At 41.6% G+C, this 23,059-nt stretch overlaps 1 protein-coding gene across 3 annotated transcripts; it reads left to right on the top strand.

The window, feature by feature from the left end:
- Positions 1-822: 822 nt before the first annotated feature.
- Positions 823-17,969, top strand: fgd5b (FYVE, RhoGEF and PH domain containing 5b). Of its 3 annotated transcripts, none has more exons than XM_029501792.1 (21): positions 823-1,060; positions 1,884-4,431; positions 7,789-7,939; positions 8,405-8,463; positions 8,566-8,596; positions 8,787-8,938; positions 9,122-9,278; positions 10,867-10,954; positions 11,068-11,118; positions 11,573-11,631; positions 12,537-12,608; positions 12,825-12,893; positions 14,356-14,439; positions 14,810-14,889; positions 15,407-15,503; positions 15,653-15,790; positions 15,922-16,024; positions 16,551-16,693; positions 16,786-16,911; positions 17,087-17,241; positions 17,787-17,969. In XM_029501792.1, exons 1-21 carry the CDS (start codon positions 1,051-1,053, stop codon positions 17,821-17,823), a joined length of 4,410 nt encoding a protein of 1,469 aa, XP_029357652.1. In that variant the 5' UTR covers positions 823-1,050; the 3' UTR covers positions 17,824-17,969. The 3 variants fall into 3 exon arrangements, with proteins under 3 accessions (XP_029357652.1, XP_029357654.1, XP_029357651.1); XM_029501794.1 differs by having other exon boundaries at positions 10,864-10,954; positions 16,786-16,884; XM_029501791.1 differs by having other exon boundaries at positions 10,864-10,954.
- The last annotated feature ends 5,090 nt before the right edge of the window (positions 17,970-23,059 follow it).

Genomic DNA, 23,059 nt, shown 5'->3' with positions numbered 1-23,059 from the left:
GCCAATCAGACAGTCGGATGGGTGCGCAGGCAAACAAGGCTGGTTCATCAATGCAGGAGAGTTGATTTAAGCTCCCATATACTGCCTGATTTTTAACCACACATTATTGGTAATGTTGAGAAATCCAGCTTGATCTGTAATATCTGAGAACACAGCGCTTTCACCAATTGTAACTTCTCATCAACCAATGAATCATAACTAATGGAGTCCCTAGTTTCTGTTAATACTGCATGAAGTGACTTTCATGGGTTGCCAGGTTGTGACCCATTTGTCTGATATATTTATTCTGTTTGTAACAAGTGCACAAATAACTGAATGTTGTCCAAGTGGATTTCAACAGTTAGTGTGTGTTTTAAAATGCCCCACAACCTGGCAACCCAAAAGTTGTAATGATTATAACTTCTCCATAGAGTATTATTAAAGGATTTGTTACGCTCGGTTAAGACACATGGTTAGACCTACTAAACCATTCATAAAGACTGATGATTTATGAACTGCACCTTACTTGTGAAGAAAACAAAAATCAACTGGCGGTTTCATTATAAAATGTTTGTTAATATGTGTCTACATGATAGAGCTTTAAGCCATTTCCTTTAGCTGATGTCATTCAGCTTAATGCTTTAAATGTATTATTATTATTCAGTTTCTGTGATGTTCATATCACACCTCCCTGCTGTTGCTGCTGCTGCCGCTGTTGTTGTCGCCGGGATCCCATTGTGTGGCTGTGTGTGTTGTTGTGTGTGATGTGTGCAACACGGAGCGGACCGAGCTTCTTCCCATTTGGTTTCCAGTCTCGTCCTTGGAGCTGTCGGACGCACCAACGATCAGCTGAGCAGCTTCGCTTCAAAGGACGATAGACAGACAGAGCTGTGTCTCCTCTAGTGTGTGTGTGTGTGTGTGTGTTTGTGTGCGCGCGTGTGCGTGTGTCCGGGATTGTGTGTTTGGACACTTTAACGGAGTTTGGCTGCGTTTTTATACTTAGAAAAAAAAAATCCGGTGTCACGCAGCTGCTGTTGTGAACGAGATGTTGGAGACGGAGGCTTCGCCAAAATGAACCTAGGTGAGCTTATTATTATTATTATTATTGACAGGATAATGGCGGTTTTAATTTTGTTGTTACACGCACACACATATATAAATAAACTGTATATGCGGTGTTTAGGTGAATATAGGCTGTTTTACTTTTGAATAAGTGGGCTACACAAAAAGAGAAAAAAGTCACAGACTTCAAACTAATGAACTTTTTTTGTCCGTGATTGGATGACGAATCTAGTTGTAACATCATTATGCCATTATTATGTGTTAAACTGTGTAGTGATGGTTGACTTTGACTGATGGAGTAAAGAGATTTCAGTGTTCACCTTATGTGTTCAGCTCATGTTGATTTTAAAAGCTCAAGCAAACCTTTTTGAATCATCATTCTTTATATTAGATGGCATTTTGTGATCCCTTGCTCTATTTATGGTATTTTACCAAAAGCGGTATAAGGAGCCTGAGAGGGGTTTCTCTCACTTGAATCACAGGAAGTGAAGCAGGGAAATCCCTTAGATTTTTTTGTGTTCTTTCTCAAAGGGTATAAAAGCTTGCAGAATACATTGTAAAACACTTATTCTGTCAGCGCAGGACCATGTTTTAACATGTAGAGAAGATTTTAAATGTAAAATGCTCCCAGTAGACTTGATTGATCGGTGTAGTAGTCATCCAACAGTCCCTGATCCCCTGGGAAAAGTTAAATATGACAGTTACAAATACACATGTAAGTTTATATCATGTGAAAATAGACGCTTTGAGGACTTTTAGGTCACAGGGACACAATACAAATGACCTGTAAGCTATTTTAAAGCCCATAATCTTACAGTTTCCTTTTCCTGTTGTTCTTTCAGACTGCACCAAGCCTTCTGTTGCTCCAAAGCCAAGATTTGTTTGTCACGCCAGCCTGAGACTGCCTTCCCCACTCATGTCTGCAGCCCGGGGCCCCAAACCTTTCATCGCCCCGAAACCTAAAGTCACACTGGAGCTCAATGGCAACCAGGGAGGTTACAGCAATGGCGGTTTACTCATTACAGATGGTGAGGTCGATGATGAGCAGGAGACTGAGAATGGCCTAAACAAAGTGATGAAGTCAGAGGAACAGCTTAACGGCTGCATCCTGAAATCACCACTAAAGGATCTCCAGAATGTGTCACAGGCAAGGGAGGACAGAGAGGGGACAGAAGAGGAAGAAGACACCATTCAAAAGATGGATGAGGACTGGAGGTTAACTGACAGTGCTCTAACAGAGGAGGTGGACTCCCTGGAAACACTGTGGGTCAGTGATGGCGGACTCACAGCTGACTCTGAGGAGGCAGCAGAGATGATTGACACAGACATGGCAGAGGACATGGATGCTGAAGGGTGTGATGCAGGCGAGGCGTTGGCTGACACAGATGGTCTCTCAGTGGGAGACATTTCTGTTAATAGCATTGATGAGGAGGCAGCCTGCTCCTCCAAAAATCCAGACATGAAGGAGAAGCAGGACAAGCTAAAAGTCAAGGAGGACTACGCCAGTGACGGCACAGCAGAAGATTTAAGTGAGTCTCTCGCAGATGAACCTGCCCTTCCCATCAAGAAATACACAAAAGACGCTGATAAACAGAAGGTTTTTCTATCAGACGCCGAGGAGAAAGAGGAGGACTCTGTTCCTGAGTGCAGCATCACGTGCAACATCCTAAAGTTGAGGTGTGGCCATAAAACAAAGGAAAGGGGCGAAAATGTACAGAACATAAATTTTTATGACTTGGTCCCTGAAGAGCAGAATAACTTCTGTGACGCAGCTAAGCCACATGTTGCCTTCGAGGACAATCCAATCCATGAGCCTTATTATGTCTCCTCTGAGGATATTGTTAACGGAGCGATGGTGCCAAGGCATGACAAAGCTCAGGGACTGCCAGATAGTCCAATAACATCTCAGAAACGTTCTTCTGTGAACACCAGTGGAGTATCAGGCGAAGCAGAAAATGCAGAAACACACTGTGTGTCGTCTAAAGAATATATGGAGATTGTAAAGAAGGATGAATGCAGATGCAACAGCAATGATGAGAACCATTTAAGGCCGTGTCAGAGAAGGACTTCATTCAAAACTGAGGAGCACAAAGCTTGCACAGCGGAGGCCTTGTTGAATCACTTGGACTGCCAGCCGAGGTTCAGGCTGGTATCCATCTCAGTGCCGACTGACACGGACACCTCGCTGAGCTCCTCTCTGTCAGACAGCCAGCTGCTATCCCCAAACGACTCGGACGTGTTTAGAGATGAGGAGGAGCTGGAGGGTCACATCGTGCCATTTCTGGATAACACCACCGATACGGAGCAAGATATCAGCGATGAGCATGTTTATGAGGAGCCGGGCCGCAGTGTGGATGCTTTCTCATTTGAGAAGAAGGGCACAGGGATGCAAACCTATTCGCTGTTGCATCGCATGAACAACAGTGCAGCTGAAATGGGACCACAGTTTGCTCAGAGGCCCTACATGAGTGGATTCGGACAACCTACCCTGAGCAGCAGTCCCATGCTAAGCTCAGTGCGGCACAAGAGCTACTCCAAACCCCACTATTTATCCCTGTACCCCCGCTCCCTCTCTGTGGAAGGAAAGGACATGTCTCAGAGACAGAGAGAGGCCTTTTGTTCATCTGGAAGCTTCTCCAGGTGCTCGCCATTGCCATCCAGCGGCATGTCCTCGCCAACATCTGTGGTGGATATCCCGCCTCCATTTGAGTTGGCCTACATCACCAAGAAACCCATCACAAAGAGCTACCCCTCACTTCTCATCGAGGGAGACTCATCGGAGAAAAACAGGAAAAAGAAATCCTCCATTAAGCGCTTCCTGATGCTTAAGTTCAGGCGGAAAACAGAGAGCAAGCCTGCGGTGGATGTCAAACCGTCGTCCTTCAAGTCCACAGCAGAGTCGAGACATCACACACCCTGCAGACTGCTGGATTTAGACACACACAGTTTAAGTAACTCTCCACAGCTCAACTCACGCTCTGCTGTTAAACATCCAGTTTCATCTGAGTCGGCTTCCACCTGCATGTTCTACGAGGAAAGCAAAATAAAAGGGAACTCTGTTGCCTTCCTCAATCGCAGTGTCGTCAGAGTGGAGTCATTTGAGGACCGCTCCCGTGTGCCTTTCATACCACTTCCTCTGACCAAGCCTCGCTCCATCTCCTTCCCCAACACAGATACCTCAGACTATGAGAATGTTCCCCCCATCAGCTCGGACTATGAGAACCTCCAGGTCCCCCAGCGGAGGCCTGTTCAACGGGGACCTTTCACAGACTTCTTTGACCGTCCCAGCCGAGTGCTGTCGTCTGCCAATGACACGGATGGTTATGTGGACATGAGCAGCCTCCCTGGGTTCAAGGGCAAAGCTCAGTCACCTCAAGAGGAAACAGAAAGGTATGTAAACAATCATGCTCTGGTTGGCAGTAGGCTACTTGAGTCCAAAACAAATATTAAATTTAAATTTCAGGCAGTAACAAAGCTAACATGCCTTTTAGCAGGTATATTTAGCATATTCATTACCACCAAGTCCAACTGTACAGCTGCAGGCCACAAGCCACACAATTGTTTTTGAGAGTGTTTATCTGCACGTGTGTCTGAGTGATGCTGGACATTATATTAATCATTCTGAACATCTCTTCGCCCAGACCTGGTCCTCATTTATTACTGCTTAGCCAGTGTGCAGGGTTAGCATTCTCCCTGTTGGCTAACAATTTTAAAATCTTTATTGGCTTGAGTCCTGTGACACTGTGACGACAGCTCAGGTAGATGTTGTGATCAGTCATAACGAGCAAAGTGTATCAGTTTTTCAGTGCACTGAAATGTTCTGCAGCCTAACTGTGGTGTGTCTGGATGTCGATGCGGCATGTTGGGTAGAGGAGGAAACATCGGCCCCATCTAAGTTAGCAAGTGGCAGGTGCCATTGATAAATGAGCTGTTTAGCTGCAAAAACAGCCTCGTGTGTTGGTTTTGTAAGAGCTTCTCATCTCCCTGCTGTGGTGTTATTTGTTTGTATGATCAGCCTGTGATGACATTAACCCACCCCCCCTGAATTCCTGTTGGCTGTGCCCATAGCATACAGGCTGCTCACAATGATTAATAGTCGGAGCATTTTGGAGTCATTGCTCTTCTCAGGCTAGTCAAGCACAACGGGCTGAGATATAATCTCAGTAAGATCTGTCGTCAGCAATTGTTCACTGTAGAGCTTCCCTCTCATCATGTTCGCCATTTTAACGTGTGTGCAAAGAAATGGTGAAATAATAACTAGGTATGTGAACAAATACACAGTGCTGTTGAAGTGACAGTTAGGTTTTGTTATGATTTGTTTGTCTGAGTTGTAATAATTGTTATGAACGTGTTATGATCTGATGAAAGGTTTCATCACATTTGGCCATAACTTCAAAACCTTTCATTTGGCACAAAATAACAACGCAGTGCGTCACCTTATGCCTGCATCAAGGTGCAGGGCTAGTTTTCTCCGTCCTGAACTTGGGCTGTAGTCAGGATATATTTAATCATGAATAACTTCACATATCACGTAAATTCTTGTGCAAAAAACAGACAAACAAAACCTTCAGAAAATCAAAAGATCAGGTCTTACTTAGTGTGCACACTTGTGCTTCCATTTTACTTTCCATTGATTGACAGTTTGTTGTATAATGAACAAGGTTTTTAGCACAAATAAGTCATTATAACACGTACATTTTCAGAATACATATATTTCATTCCACCGCTTTTCGATTCCGTCAAGCTGTGAAAATATGACTTTTGCTATATGCCTATTTTCAATATGAATGAGAAAATGTATACATGTGTGTAAAATTTCTAGTGGTGCGACAGCCAGACATGCTGTGCAGGTTACAACACTAGCCTGTCTCACAATCAGGAGTGTGTCAGCTGTGCCTTAAAGCCTATATAGGTGTGTATGCACTCTGAGTTTACTGCCCCTGCTAAATTATTACACTAAAATCTACTGTATTATAAATTAATCAGCTAAAAGATATGTTTGAATTAGATGTCATTTCCATTGTATAAGTAATTTATCACTTTATTCCTATTTTGTGATTTATTTATTTATTTATTTCATTTTTGGTCATTATTATCATGTGCATTTTGCTGGGACTTCAGACGATGTGATCGTGGTCGAAGTCGATAAAATCTGAATGTGAATCTATAAAAGATGACACTTTCCCTATACTCCTGTCAGTGCAATTTTCATCCATTTTACGTCCGTACTTTTCCATAAGCTGCAAAAGTCACAGGCCTATGTGGAAGAGCCCACCGCTCTATAATGCTCAAAAAAAGAAAATAGAACGGTGATGATTGTCTGTTCCCAGTGAATACAGTGATTATAATCACACCATAACCTACAATTCTACATGGACAGTAGTACCAGTGGTTGAGGGTTGTATTGTAGCTTTGCAGCAGCCCGAAGGAGTAATATCATCAGCTAGTTGAAGGTCTCTGGCATCTCTGCCCCATTACTGCTACCACTGGAACAAATAGACTCACCAAGGAACCCGAGGCAAAAAGAAAATTAATATTTTTTATTTCCTGCTATAAGTCATGTCCATACAATTTGCCTTGAGCATTCATGCAATATGACATATGATGTGAAAGTCCGATGTAGTTTGCAGTCCAAGCAACCCTTGGTATCTCATCCAAAGTCCGATCCTATGTGGAGCAACAGGCCGTGCAGTTTAAATGTGTGTAATGCAGGGATGTAAGCTGTTCACAGATTTTGTTCATCTCAGTCGTTGTGGGGAGTTAAACACGGCAAGAACATTGGTAAGGTTATTGGTCACATAGCAGAGTAGTGCGTCACTACTGTAACTTAAAGACCTGATTTTATTTGCAAAGCTTGCTGGGCTTCATCAATTAGCATATTCATTTGGGCTCCCTGCAGGATCGAATGTGGTAGCATAAAACACCGACATGTGTCCCTGGTTGGGTACAGTTGTCACCGCGGGCTCTTCAGAATGAGTTTATTGCTTTCTCAAGACCTGCTCCATGCTTTACTCCATTGACACGTGCATCAAATACTGAATAACATGATTATTACAGTGAAATTTCTATAAAGAGGACCATAAAGATGACCAGAGTTGTTGACTAAAAGTCATGAATGTAGGCAGTACATGTTATAAAATCATTAAGTCACCTTTCTGATGTTTTTGGAATTATAATTATATGTCAGGTGTAATACTGTCATTTCTATCATTAAAGAAACTGTTTTCTTTCAGAAAGAGAGATGAGAAGATCTATTATTTACTGTACAGACTCTGTGCAGTAAACATTTGGTCAATGTAACACTCAATAAAAATAACTGATGAAGTTACTATTTCAGAAAATGTCACACTTCGTCCGTGAAATAAAACCATTTAGTACAAAGTCATCCATCACACGGTGGTTGAACCTCTCACCATTCATTCCCAAACTAAGGCCAGGATTTGTGATTTGGGGGAATAGACTGGTTTTCAGCACATTATTAGTTTGCCTTTGATTATCATTCAGCATTGTTAAATTACTCCAAAAGTAAAATTACTCATCCACATAACTATAAAAAAAGCTACTCTAGCAGTTATGTTTGTAGATATTCAGATAAGATATTCAGCAGTTGTAATTACTGTTGTTGACGTGTGAATATATAAATAATAATATATACAAGCCGTCAGTTCAGTACAATTTGTATTTGTGTCTGCATTTCTGTGGATAATGTGTGTATCCTATATTTACCAATCTGACCCCCCACCACAGTGCCTATACAGAAGCCTACAATGTGTGTTCAGTGGCTGTCGGTCCACATCCTTGTTCAGGCGATGCTGAGGGAGAGACGGTGACTGAGGAGGACCAGGGGCGCACCTCTGAGGAGGAGGATGGCGGAGCAGATAGCAACTATGACAGACAGGTTCGTTCTAGCAAATGCCACTCGAGTTTGTGCGGACACAGAAAAAAGTAGCTGCATGTCTACAAGTATTTAAAATATCCTGTCTAGGATTTAAACTTGACTCAGCCAAACTGATGTCCAAGCTTTTAAATCGTATCAATACGCAAGCCTCTATTCTTTAAAACTATTTCATTAGTTTTGTTTTTTTTGGTATTATTTTAAAGGGAGAATGTATCACCAGAACACAACAAAATCTAAAACTCACCTTGGGCTGTGGCGAAAATTGCCCTCACAAGCCAGGATTTTAATGTGGGTTAATGGAGGTTAATGAGTTACTACAAGGCTGTCTTCATTATTTAAAATTTTATTGCTGCTTAGAGACAATGTGGAGAGGAGAGCCAGCAACATTCGTTGAACCAGTGCCAAAATACGTTAGCGTTTCCTAACCCTGGGCTTAATACTAATAAATGATACAATTGTTGACAGCCCGACGGCCGATCCAGAGCCTTCTACATCGCAAAAGAGCTGGTGGATTCAGAGAGATTGTAAGTTATGCGTCAAAATATTTTTCCTATCACCCATCTCTGCATGTCTTTCAAAACTTAAGAGGTTCTTATTAAAATGAGGAAATATTTCTCTGCCAACAGGCATGTGGCAGCTCTCAAGCTTCTCCAGGAGGTGAGTGTGTTCTCTCAAGGAAGGACCAATACAAGATCTCTCAATCTCAATCTCTTTAATTAATCTTTGTCCGTTCTGTTTTTAGCATTCAGATATTATCTTGTTATACTAATGGAGAAGGATGTTGGAGGAAATGCACACTTTTCTTGATTCTTAGTTTGTTTAGTAACAGCTTTAACGTGTGTGCCAGGACTTTCGGGAATCGGTGGGGGCGGCTGTCGGGGACGAAGGTGAACCTGTATTGGAAGAAGAGAGACTTCGAGAGATTCTCAATGAGCTTCCTGATGTTTACACTCTTCACCGCACAGTTTTCACTGAACTGGAGAGTCGTATCCACCGCTGGTGAGACATGTACACAGCTTATTAGTAAGGAAAATGCATGTTACAAATTAAAGGAACTCCTTTCCTCCATCCTTCATCTACCATGGCTCCTCAGTGCTGACTACACAGTAATGCAGTTCAGAAAACTTTGAATATGATTATTGGTTCACAATCACAATCCTCTCATGACTGTTTCTAACCCAGGGAGGAGAGCCAGAGGATTGCAGACATCTTCCTGTCCAGAAAATCTGAGTTTTTGGTTTTTACCACTTACATCGGCCACTACGACCGTAGTATGAGCCTGCTGGAGGACAGCTGTCGAACTTCACCTGCCTTTGCGGAAGTTGTTCTCCAGTTCGAGGTCAGGCTCACCGTTTTTCTAACTGCAGTCCACATGGACTAACATCCATGAAAAATTAAGGCATTACTGCTGGGTTTGAGTAATTAACTATCCACTCTAATTCAAATATGTTAATGGAAATCTAGTTCACGTTATGAAAAACTGGGTGGGTATTTGAATTAAAATAGCAGTGAAACTTTGGTGCCAACATTTTACATTTTATCCGCAGTGCTCAATACATGTACATAATGTGCAGCAGCAAAGATGAAGTGGTTGTTTTGCAGTAGCAGAAATGGTGATGGCAAACTGTGACAGAGAGAAAAAGTAAAACTGTACAAAGGATAACACTAGGGTGAATTAAGCACAATTTTAATTTAAAAGTCCACCTACCCTGTGTTCTTTGCTGCTGAGACTCAGAGGAAAAATATAAATGTTATGTATTACAGCACAGGAGCAAATATGTTTTGACATGAGCCACTTAAAATTAATTTAGTCTGCATTTCCCAACAGCTTTTTGAGCACTTTAGGGTGGAGTTATAATTATCCAGCTCAGTTTTATGAATAGTTTAGAGATTTTGTTGCAGAAGATACTAAGTTGAAAATTTTTAACTATAAAACACTAAAAATATGATATAATCACACAATATTATTAAAAGTTCAACAGGGAGTTTTTCAGCATCCATGCCATATCCACAGTTTATCCACATCCAAAATCAGGGTCCGGACAGCTGCTAACTGAGCTGCCGAGCCTGGCAGAGATCAGTGGTGAGATTGGCGGGTGCAGTGTTACGCCCTATTGTAATAATCAAGCCAGATGGTAGAAGGAAATCCAGTGCCACCACATCCTGTCCTCATTCATGGACAATGGCATTTTCAGTCTTCTTCCTGCATTTTATAGACCACAAAAGAGAAGATTTGGCAGAAATTCTTTCCAGAGGTTGGAAGATTGCTCCATCTGATTTAAATTTTTTTTTTTTTTTTACTATCATGTGAGTGTAGCCACACCATTTAATGTTTGTTAGCGATGCTAGGAGGGAGTCAATGCCAGTCAGGTGGCTTTTCCACCACTTTGCAGCCACTGCATGGGGTGATATGAAATCCAACTGCCTCTGGTGATCTCTTGACTTTTCTTCTTTTGCCACCCTGAAGTTGTCAGATGTGGTGTTGAATGAAATTTAGGTGCTAGGCAGTTTATCACAGCATGTGATACAGACATTCACGTCCCACTCAGGATGAAGGGTAAATCACATCTAGTGCCACCAGCAGCTGGTAATGTAACTGTGTAAACAGGTTTATGTCCCCACACCCTGAATAATACCTGAACGTGCATACACACACACAGTGTGCATGGCGTTGTGCTGCCCAGCAGTCTGTGTTATTGGCCCTTGTTCACACTTAAAATATTAATATCTCTGATGGCTGTACTCAAAGGTCCAGTGTTGCATAAGTCGCTTCTCATCACAAGTTTAATTTTCTTTGTCAAAGTTTATTACACAGTCAGTGAAAACCCCTGCCTGTTTTTATTAAGCTGACATGCAGTTCCATTGTAAATGTCGATTCATTTATCAGCAAAATTGCAAAAACATATTTGTGATTTTTGTCTCAGCAGCAGAGTACATCTGGGCAGACGGTTCCCCTCAAACATCAGCTCCTGCAGGTCATTGTGCGTGTCGCTCAGTACCGCATGCTCCTCACTGGTGAGTCAAGTGTAAAGATGTAATTAAATATGGTCTGTTCTGAATAACAATGTATTTCATTTACAGTGATGAGATTCTTAGGGAGGAATTAATTTTCTTCACTCCTCCTATAGATTACCTGAACAACCTCTCCCCTGATTCCAAGGAATATGAAGATACCCAAGGTACCGTAAACGAACAGCAGGCTCAGTGTGGACAGAGGCCGCTCACTTTTCACTTTGTTACTCACAGGAGAGGCTGTATGTTGCTATGCGTTTATTGGGGAATTTATTATTTGGCATGGAGAGATGGCCATGAGAGAGCCAATTTAGATTTCTTTGTCTGTGGTAACCCACCAGGAAGCTATTTCAGCCCTCTCCTGTGTGAAGACTGCTATGTGTTATTCATGAGAAGGCAAGTTACAGCAGCACTATCTCGCACTGTATCACCGATAAAGAAAAAGGGCCATCATGGTGCAGACATGCAGTCACGCCCAGAATCTTGACTCACTTTGTCTTTTATGTTGACTTTCTGCACAGACATGAGAAATAAAGATTTCATCAAATATGAATCTTGACAATAAATCTCTTGGCTTCTTATCATGTCGCATTTTTCCCTGTCTGTGTTTGTCTGTTGCAGCCGCAGTGGTGATGGTGTCTGACATTGCAGATCAAGTAAATGACAGTTTAAAACATGGGGTAAGTGGGTCGTATCAAGCAAACAAACGCCTGCATGCAGAATTTTATATGCTGTCCTGTGTTTCCAAGACTCTGGTTTGGGAAAGATACAAATTCTATACATTTTTAAAAGCTCGGTCCTTAATAACTTCAAGATATTCTTGACTCAGTCATCCAAAAAAGTTTAAGTCATGAATGGCTCATTGAAGAAGGGAAGTTGATGAAGCATCAGCATCCGTTTAGATCTGACTGGATGTACACAGAGGAAGGTATATGGAAGTGTTTTAACTTCTCTCTTTCTTTGCTAGCTCATGGTTCCTTCAAACAAAATAGTGTCTACATCCATTTCCTAAAAACAAAATAATCGTCTTAAAAACAAACATCACTTTTCTCCTTCCTGCTAAGGCTATACATCTCCCGACAACTCATACCTACCTGCAGGCATTTGTTGGGGTGTCCCAGATCAGGTTCTCTCAACTTACACATTCACAGCACAGCCACATCCTTTATCCACTCATTTCCTGATAACAGTTATGGTGAAAGCATTTTTGATGAATGAAAAAACAAGCAAACAAACAAAAAAATCTCCATGTCTCCTTTATTGAATGGCTTTTTATGAAAGCTGGCCCAGACTGTCATGATCTTCAAAGCATGATAAGTTATTGAAACTACCATCAGGGAGTATTTAGAGTTAATGTAATTTCTGAATAGTCTAGTTGTTCTGAATAAAACAATAACTGACATGCCAGCTTGATCCAGGTGATAACTTTATTTAGAGACAAAGGGAGTCATAAAAATAGCCAAGCAGAAGGAAATAGTTTGGGTTAACTGGAAAATAACTGGCAATGCTCTCTCATCGTTTCTCTTATTTTGGCATGTGATTTCTCCCCCCCGCCTGTCTGCTCTTTTCTCTCTTTGTGCCTCAGGAGAACTTGTTGCGTCTGGTCAACATAGAATACAGTGTTCACGGCCAGCGAGACCTGCTGCAGCCTGGCAGGGTATGACTCTGATAACAGCATTGTTTCTGTCTGAAGCTTTCCAGCCCACCCTGTCTGCCCTGCACCACCCCTGTGTTGCCCTTTACACAGTCACTCAGCTGGGAATCCCCAGCCAACCAGGACTGAAACAGCTTTGATTATTGCAGATCTCCGGTATGTGTTATTAGCAGATAATTTGTTTTTTATCTTCTGTATTTTTTTTTTTTTTTTATTCAGGTTTTTGTTAAGGAGGGCACTCTGATGAAGGTCAGCAGGAAGAGTCGGCAGCCCCGGCATCTTTTTTTGGTAAATGCTGTTTCCTGTATGCTGCATATAATCTAATAGATACCTACTAGGTTATTTTTTTTTATGTTTCTATGTTCAGACTGAGCTTTTAAGAGCAGGGTTTCCTGGCAGGATATTTCTAAATGCTGACTTCCTGAGCCAGTTTCTTCATTGACAGCGGGTCAACACCAGCTCCAAATGCACCTGTGATTTTTCACAACTTTAACTGTGTCAGCTAATGTTAGTCTCCAGTGCATGCAGTGCTTTCAACCTACTAAGGTGGTGTGAAAGTAAAAAGGAAAGCCAGGTGAAAACCAGATGTGAAATGAAGTGTCAGACTATGCTAAACATTCCGTTTGTAAAACCATAAAAGAGATGGAGCCAAAATATTGTATGTAAGAGAGATGAGAAAATGAAACGCCCTAGCAAATTACCCATAGAGTATCATCAAAGTATTCTGCTTTTCCCTCTTGTGGTATTTTTGAAATTTGTGATCTGGGCTCGACACTAAAAACACTCGTAAATGTCTCTTCTGGAGGAATGTTGGTAATCATCTCTGCATCACTTTTTATGCTGCCAGTTTATCCTCCCAGATGCTGATTGTGTGTTTTTAGCTGTTAATAATGTTGCAGCCAGCACAGTAATACGAGTCTGCAGGAGCTGGCACTCTCCTAGAGAAGCGACTAAACCACACAGGGACATTGAGTGAAATGATCCATAAGAAAAATAAATCAGAGGCTAATAACGCATCCATTTGCTGAAGTATCTACTTAACGTATGATTTAATAAAGGTAAACATTTAAGATGCATAGAGGCCTTTCAGACACGTTTCAAGACAAAAGAGTTAGTCCTTAACCAAGCAGTCTATTCTCAGTGTATGTGCTTCAAGTGTCCTTGTCACACAGTTTTTCCTCCTTTGACAAAGTGAAATAACATCACACACTCTGTGCTGTTGTTGCCCATAGGTGGAGATTGGCCGTGTGTCAGACGGTAGATGTACAGTATTTTATAAATATGTTTCCCAAATAGCTGTAAATATTCATCTTCCTAATGAAATTATTAGTGTAGTTTTACCTCTTTCTGAGCTAAGGGTTCCACCTACTGGAGGTTGTCTGCACATACAGGAATGAGTAAGTCTGAGCAGACTGGAGACAGTCCCTGCAGACGTTAGGGGGGGGGGGGGGCAGGTCGCAAGTCCACTGCAGGACCACATATTGAGACAAATAACCTGCAGGTGTGCTGCTCACACATCAGTGCTGGCAATTTAGAGTAAACTCTTTACCCCATCATGAATGTCAAAAAGGCCCAGGGACCAAGGTTAAAAGACAAATGTTCGAAACGACAGCACTTTCCACTGGTGCACTGTGTCGTCACCTGCTGAATCATTTTATCCTCACCACAAACTAACGGGTCTGCATTTATAGATAACTCCTGTGTTTTTCAGGCATACATACTGAGTTTTGAACCTTATCTCTGTTGTCAGATGAACGATGTGTTGCTCTACACCTATCCTCAGCAGGATGGGAAATACAGGCTGAAGAACACTCTGCCACTCTCTGGGTTGAAGGTCAGTCTTTCATGCCGTCACCTCACGTTATAATATCTTTGATTATTATCTTGTCCCTCTGAATTGTTCACAAGTTGATGTGCATTTCAAATTTCACAACACACACAAACTATTATTTGTTAAAATATTGGTGGCCATTCATACTGCAGCCCATATTTTATAAAAAAAACAGTGAATGCACATCTCTGAACTCGTCCTTATTCTTAGAGTGAAGTAGAAGACAATACATATTTTTATACACAACAATAACATTTCCACCCCTCTCCCCCTCCCTCCCTCCCTCCCTCACTCCCTCCCTCCCTCACTCTCTCGCTCTACTTTTTGTCTGTGGGATTTTTGATGTTTGACATTAAACTGATTGATTACCCAGGTCAGTAAACCCATCATAGAAAATGTCCAGAATGCACTGAAGATCGAAGGCACAGACATCTCCATCACTTTGTCCGCAAGGTGGGTCACATTCTATTTCACAATGTATAGATCAAGAATGATAATTATTAATAGCAATGATCAAAAATGTCACAGCAGTTTAAAAGGTTTTGCACATTCGGTGTTAACATTCATTCATTCATCTTCTACCACTTATTCGTTTCTGGATTGGTGCCAGAGCCAATCCCAGCTCACTCTGGGTGAGGGTGGGGTCACCCTGGACAGGTCGCCATTCCATCACAGGGCCAACACACAGAGACAGACAGAGACCAACAACCACTCACACTCAGACATACGTACAATTTAGAGTCACCAGTTAACACAAAATGATGTCTTTGGATGTTGGGAGGAAACCCACAAAAGAGAACATGCAAAGTCCGCACAGAAAGGCCTCAGGCGCGGGACGCAAACCCGCAACCTTCTTGTTGTGGGGCAACAGGGTCAAACACAACGCCATTGAGCTCCCCCTCATTCGTAGTTAATTCCTATTAAAATCAACTCCCTAATAGTGTATTGAATTGGTATGAAAATTTTGCAGTTCCTTCATCGAAAGAGAGGACTGGTTTTACACTTTAAGCCGTGCTGTGACTGAACACATGAGAGGATCTGTAGCATTCAGCAGCTGCTCAGGAGAGGTGAGTTTTTTGTCATATTATTTCATCACTTAAGAGCATTTTCCTGGCATGTTTATCCTTAACACCAAAACAATCAAACAAAGTTAAAACATATGACCGTATACGCTCTTACTAGAGTTTGTGTGTGTTTGTGCTTGTGTGTTCCTCAGGTCCGAGATCGTCTGCATATGTCCCTTGGAGAGAAAGCTCCCACACTTGTTCCAGTCTCACAAGTGATGATGTGTATGAACTGCACCTCAGATTTTAGCCTCACTCTTCGTAGACACCACTGCCATGGCTGTGGAAGAGTGAGTCACACAGAACTGAAACACTGTGCTTTATGTTACTTTAATATCTGACCGTCAGGACTTTGCCCTGAATGCTAAATGTGCTTCATGTTTTCATTGTGCCTTTGCTGCCTGTGTGTTACTGAATACAGATTGTTTGTCGGAGCTGCTCCAGGAACAGATATCCTCTGAAATACATGAGAGACCGCATGGCCAAAGTATGTGATCACTGTTACAACGAGCTGAAGAAGAGAGGTGAGGAAACTCACTAAACTTTTAACAATCTGACTCTCAGTCTGCCTATGTGCTATTCTTCTTATAACAAGTAAAAGCAACATGACAACACTTCACTAGTTGACAAAATCACTCATAGGATTAGTGGCAGAGCCGTCCTCTGGCAAAGTTATTTACAGGAGGAGTGTCCTACTTAAAGTGAACTGAAATCAAACAGAGGTGTGAATTAAACAGCAATGTGGTTGCTTGCTATAGATGAAGACAGACTGGGTAAAAGATGACGTGAATGTAAAATGTAATAAATAAGCCCAAACAAAAATATACACAACTGAATTTAATGTGCTACACAATGGCGATAATGTGTGTAATTTATATAAACAGCAAAAGTAAACCTTATACTCATTAATAAGGAAAATGACTCTTATTGGTTTTAAAAAACGTGATTTTGTCCACATTTGTGTCGTTCTTTAATCCATTTAATATCGTTGTATATGTTGTTGCTCAGGCATATCCTACATCCTTGAAAGTATGTTGAATGTCTCTGCAGGGGGGGATGCCTCTGCGTCTGCACCGACAGTTAAAGATAGCCCTCGTCCAGGCCGCTCCAGTCGCCCTCTCTCTGCTGTGTTTCAAAACATCCATCCTCCCAACATTTGGAGACATCGAAAAGGCACAATGTCCTTCAACCAGGTACACATTCTTGTATCTGCGGAGGAGCCATGTTCACTCCACAGTGCAGTTTAATGAACAGCAATAGTTTCAACACTGCCACTGGTGTGCAGGTGACGGTGTCAGAGGAAGGCTCCATGAGTGGCAGTCTACAACGTACCAAGAAGAGCAAGAGGAACTGGAAGAGGCTGTGGTTCCTACTAAAAGACAAGGTGCTTTACACCTACCGAGCTCAAGAGGTGAGGGGAAACATGCACTCCCCTTTAACCTGAACAAATATATTATATTCATTTACTCACACACACTTTACAACCTGCCGGTCAACTGAAAATAAGTAAAAGGGCAGAATATCCCTGTTCCATCACTGCATTCTTTAACAGACTTTTTTGAAATTTTGAAATTTTCTGTCTGCAGGAGAAAGTGGCATCGGAAAGTTTGCCTCTGTTGGGTTTCACAGTGAAGCTGTCTGAGAAGCACGAGGGAGAGGAAGAGGCCAACGTCTTCCAGCTTTACCACAAAAACACTCTGTATTACACTTTCAAAGCTGAGGACAACTACACAGCTCAGAGGTGAGACGCATGTTCCCTTAATAGCTTATTTCGCATTTTGGCACAGTGCTGCTGCAGCACCATGACGATTGCTTTAAAAGACATTTCTTGACGACTTGAGACTGGGAGAGACTCCCACTGTAAGCTGATGCAGTGATGGTTTATAGTGTGAGTTCCTAATGAGTCAGATTGTTGCTGTCTAGGTAAACATTCATGCTTACACCGTTTGTATTATTTGCTGTCTTAGAAAGAAATTATTAGCCAACTTTAGACTGAAGGGAAAACTGGAGCATCACCAGATTTGGAGTTTCAACATTGTCCCTTAGCTTGTGGATTTTTTCAGAGAGAGAAAGTTAATTAAAGCCTCTCCTCATGGACTGGATACATTCATTTTTCTTATTCAAGAGCAGACTGAACAATGTGTTCAGTTTATAATTGAGAGTTGGTGTTATACTGACAGGCATGAGAATTGTAGTTTTTAGGAAAATCAGAGTCAATTTTTAATTTAGCACAACTGTAGTTCATGTCACCTCTTTTTCCTAATATAAAATCTGCTCCTCGCACAGGTGGGCGAATGCCATGGAGGAAGCGACAGTTTTATAGGATCAACCTTTCTGGCAGGCTGCTGAAAATAGACTACGGCTGCTGTCTTCTCTGCTATAAAAACTGACTCATTAAAAAACTGACGAACTGTGAACCTGAAAAAGAAAGATAGGGAATAAAAAAAAAAAAAAAAAAAGAATATTTAATGAGAGATATTTGATTATGTCTGTGAGCTGTGACTTCCTTCATTGGACTTAAGAGAAGAAGACATTTTGTTCTTTGAAAGGGAACATGATCACCTACTTTGTCACTCTGCCTGCTGTTACAGCAGGTGTGTTGCTGAGAAGCAGGAGAGGCCGTGGCCCAGATACTTGTCAGAGTGGAACATCACATTGATGTGACCTGTATTTGTCCTTGCAGCAAAAACAAAATGACATTCCTCCAAATCGATGGGAAGATTTCATTTCATTTTATTATTTCTTTTTTTTTTTTTTGCCATATCCAATATATCAAGATTTCAATCACATAGATAGTCATTATAATGTTGTTTTCAGCTAGACATAAGATAGAACAAACAAATTCAACCTCACTTAGAAATGCCCAAATCTGTAAGGGTCTGCTTTTCATTTTGTACTTGCATTACTAGTGATGTCCTTATTTCAACATGTGCTCTTGCATTACATTTAATGCATCACAATGACTAATACTTTGAAGACAGGCTGAATCAAAGAGTGAAATTTGATATGTATAGAAGTTTTGCCATGTACTGTATTTGTTGGGAAAAGTTCTGCGGTGAATTAATAGTTTCTGTGCTTTTTTGCACTGATAAAGAAAATGAAACTGAAAAGGGACTAAGAGTATATCTTCAGCATAGAGGCCAAAAGCTTCGGCTATTGTATTTTACTTAATTTTTTTATAACTTGCAATTCACTTGGGAAAATATTGAGATAAAAGTTTTTGTTGTTTTAAATATATACTAGAACAAGTATAATGTAAATTCTAATTTGTATTAGATTAGATTCTGTATCCATGCATTGCCCTGGTTTGGACTATTAATCATTTATTTCACTGATCTATATAATAGCTGTTCTGGAGTTTCTTCTTTACGTGATGATCTGTTTGGTTTATTAACGCTATGATCAAGTAAAAGAGGCTGTAATGATGGAAGCAGCCTGCGTCTGTGTTTCCTATTATCTTCAGTATGTCCTCTAGATGGCAGGTGGACTAAACACTGAACTACGTGAGGCTACTATTGACTTCCTGTTGCCATGTCCTTGCTGATGGAGCTCAGTTTGTTAAAAATGGAAGCACTTCCCCCTTTGCTGTCAACTTGTGGCAACAACCCCCCCCACATATGAGCATATCGTGTCTGTGCTGGCATGAAGTCTATGTGTGGCTTGTTCTGAAGAAACATCATCACTCAATAGCTGCTCAGGAAGACGCCAGGGACTGAGTGATACACAGACCAGTGTGTGCTCCGGCCAACAGCAAAAAGGCCAGGCCTGCTCTGCTTCTCATCTCCTCCTGAGGCTTCATGACCCAGAATAATATCAGGCAGAAAGTTTGCTTTCTGGGGCTCCTTAAAAGTTGCAGACACCTCGTCCTATATAAAGGGTAGACCATTCATCACTCTCTTCTCCCTCAAACAGCCCCAGTCCTGTTTCTCCCTTCCTGTGTTGCTTTTATCAAATACCTTAGTGTTTCTCCTGGCTTTGCTGTTTTGGCTAAGACACAATATGCATATTTGTTATATGTGACAGTTATTACCCTGCACTTCCTTTACCTGTTCCTCCTGACAGGACCATCATTTGATTGGCTCAACTTCAGTACTGTGTACTTCATCGACTTTATCATGGTTGTTTTTTTACTATTTTTCTACTTGGGATGTCTCAGGTTTCATCAAAACAGCAAGTATCAATATTACTGTTTTATTTGTTGAAGAAACTAGAACTATAATGGGGACTTTAGTTGAAATATACAGCTTTTTAAATTTTTTATATATACAGCTTTTTTAATATGCTTATATTAAAAAAGCAAGTAATGAACGTGTTGCTGTGGCTCTGATGGTGAAGAGGTAGGCCTTTTTCCACAGTGGGGCAACAACAGTGTCATAATCCCAGCTTACTTTCTTGCCGCAGGGATGAACAATGCAGAGAGAAGCAGATAATCAATCAACACACACAGCCCACTCAATAAGGTCAGTTATATGTGCTCTGCTTCAGAAATCATTAACAGTGATAACGAAAATATTTCCTGAGTTGGGTTTCCTTCCTCATCTATCCTACCTTGTTTTTAATACCCATAATCCTCTGCCATCAGAGTGCAAACTTGAACTGACACACTTTTGGCCAGCTTTAGTTTTAGTACAAAAGAGGTCAATGCAGTGTTTGTGTTGATTTGAGTTAGAACAGCAAGGCTTCTCATCTTGGGCAGCGTTGTGTGGGCAGTAGATCCTCAAAGGGAAAGGAAAATGTTTTATTACATAATGCCCAGAGAATTAAATAAGAAGCTTGAGAAACAGCAGCGAGGGAAAAATAGCGGTGTCCACTTGACATTGGCTCGACATTTCGGATTTGCGCCTTGTGTTTCTCAGCACCCCTCAGAGATGGGGAGAGGGAGAGAAAAATGATGTGGACAGGCTGGAAGAAAAGAGAGAGATGCTCTCTTATGTCCCACTTTACAAACTCTTTTCAGCCTACACTGACAGGTCAATGTTATACCTATTCCACCTCCCCTAAAGCTTTAAATAACCCACTCTCCTTCAACAGGACCCGCAGAAAAAAAATAAAAAAAACACAGCCTTCAGAACACTCTGCACCTCCAACTGAACATTTATTATCTCTGTTGCCTAAACATGGAGTCCTCTTTGTACTCTCCGCTGTCTTATGAACCTTCTGCCATCCACAACGATCAGCAGTGAAAGAAAATATAAACACGTGTCAGCAGGGCTGGCAGCTGGCATTGAGGGAGCTTTGAGCTTCTTGGAGTTTCTGCGCAAAGACATAGGCTGTCAGAGGGATGTTTTATATTTTCTCTATATTTAAATAAGCAAATTGACTTTTTCTTTAGAAATATGCACATTTTCTTTCCTGCAGAACAACAGATTAATTATCATAATTAACAAATTAATACCACTGTCACATCTACACTGTTGACTGTTGTATAGCTGGAGGTAGCTTCACATAAAGACCAAAGATTGTGACAAACAGCTTGGTTGGCTCTGTTCAAGCATGATAAGAACCTCCCACCTGGACCACAGATCATTTATCAGTGCTGCACATTGCAACCCATGCAAAAACCAAAAAAGTAAGAACAACTTTCTCTGCAGGGGTGGATACGCTGAACTTCTGTTTTTCTTGTCTTTGAGTAGTTGCCAGGCAACCAGTGGAGATTGGAAACTCCAAGTAATAGCTGGGTACATGATGCATGTAAAATGCTAAGTTTTGGTTTCTCTATCCAGGTGTAGTTTTATCATGAATGAACGCTAATGGTATTAATGGATTTTGAAACCCTTTGCAAAGAGCCAGCCAGGCTGTTTTCCGGTCTTTACACCAAAAACTAATATAACTGGCTTCAGCTATTTTGTTAAATGAGTTTTATGTCTTCTTGCCTAACTGTGAGGGGGGAAAAAAGTCAAAGAATTTAGCTGAACAACTCCTTCGAAAGGCCATGCTACCTCAGGCACGACAACATACTTATCACCAGAGAGATTAATCCCCTGAAGTGCCTTTTGTGGTCGAGACGCCCTACTAGTGACTTTCAAAGACTTATTACTTACTTTGTCATAGTTATGATCTTGAAGTTAACATGGCTGATGTGCAATTCAAACAAGAGGTGATTTTTCCTTCTCAGATTAGTTCAGTCCCATTAGAGAGCAGCAGATAAAAAAAAAAATCCCTACATTTTACAAGCAAGGAATGCCCCAATTTTTTTTCACCTTAAATCATCTTGGCATGCATCTGATTCATCTTTGCAAACTAGCGTGGTCACTAACCTTATAAAATCATAAACTATTCATATTTTACAACACTTAGTTAATAACTTAGTTGCAAAAGATGTAACTCTGTCCCATATGCATCCAAGGAGAGACATTTGTATCAACTCTACATATTTAGTGTATCTTCATTGGGCTCTCTGTTCTAAAATAACACCTGGCTGTTCTGTAGTCTACATCCCACAGGTGGATCGTGACAGTAGCCATGTGCTGATGGGTGTATTTGCCAGAGGAAGACCAGATGAAGAGGCTTCTTCGAGCTTTGAATGGCCGTCTGTCAGAGTCTGAGAGGAGTCAGTGAGCAACGAGGTCTCAAGTATGCACAAACACTGACACACACACATGTTCTCCACTATAGACTTCCTGTGTATCTGTGAGTCACAATCTGTCTGTTATGTAAGTCCTCTGAACTGAGAGGAGAACAGTGAAACACCTGTGCACCATGCGCCTGCTCCTGGCAGCTTCCACTCTATGTTAACTTACACCACCACACACATACTTCACGTTGTGGTTATACATTGAGTTATGGCTCATTTTAGTGCGACTAATCCTCTGCAGTCCTAATGGAGAGCTCTCCTCATCGCAGCCAATTTCATGTGTGGCAACAAGATGAGAATAGCTCAGATGGCATACATGAGGCCCTTCCCTTGCTCATTTGTATATGCCCATATGTGTGTGTGTGTGTGTGTGTGTGTGTGTGTGTGTGTCAGTCAGTGGGTGGATGCAGGCATGATATAAATACATGATGTGGATAATTTGGAGTGATTGTGTTAGTTTTTATAAAGAAAGGATCCTTCAAGCTGTCAGAGCCATACCTACCGCCTCCTCAGCTGCAGTCTTGCTCAAACCTCTTCACTACCCCCGCAGCCTGCCAACCACGTGACCCTGCTGCACAAAATGGAAAATAGTAAGCCCCCCCTCCAATATACTAGAGTATGATAATGTAAAGTGGGGCATGCTTGCACGCAATGCAGATTTTTATGTGGCCCAAATTAGTTACCTGGGCAGTTTTTCCGTAGCTCAGGTGAGCAGGTTCGCAGTGATGATTGTAATGTCAATCAGTGTTGCTGTTTTGTTTTTTGTTTTTGTTTTTTTGAGGGGGGGTTGTATGCTTGTGTGTGTGCGTGGAGGAGGAAGGGGTTGAACAAGTGGACCGTCCAGGTTGTGCGGAAAATGCATTATAATAACTTGACAAGACCTTCGTTCAAAATAGGCCACACACCGAAAGTTGTGGAGCGCGTGCCCGTGAACCCCCCTCCCTCCGCGCGCCGCCAGCAGGTAAACGTCACAGCCTGTAGAGGA

Source organism: Echeneis naucrates, chromosome 5, assembly GCF_900963305.1.
Source record: "Echeneis naucrates chromosome 5, fEcheNa1.1, whole genome shotgun sequence".
NCBI lineage: Eukaryota > Metazoa > Chordata > Actinopteri > Carangiformes > Echeneidae > Echeneis > Echeneis naucrates.
This window is presented reverse-complemented; position numbering and strand designations above follow the sequence as displayed.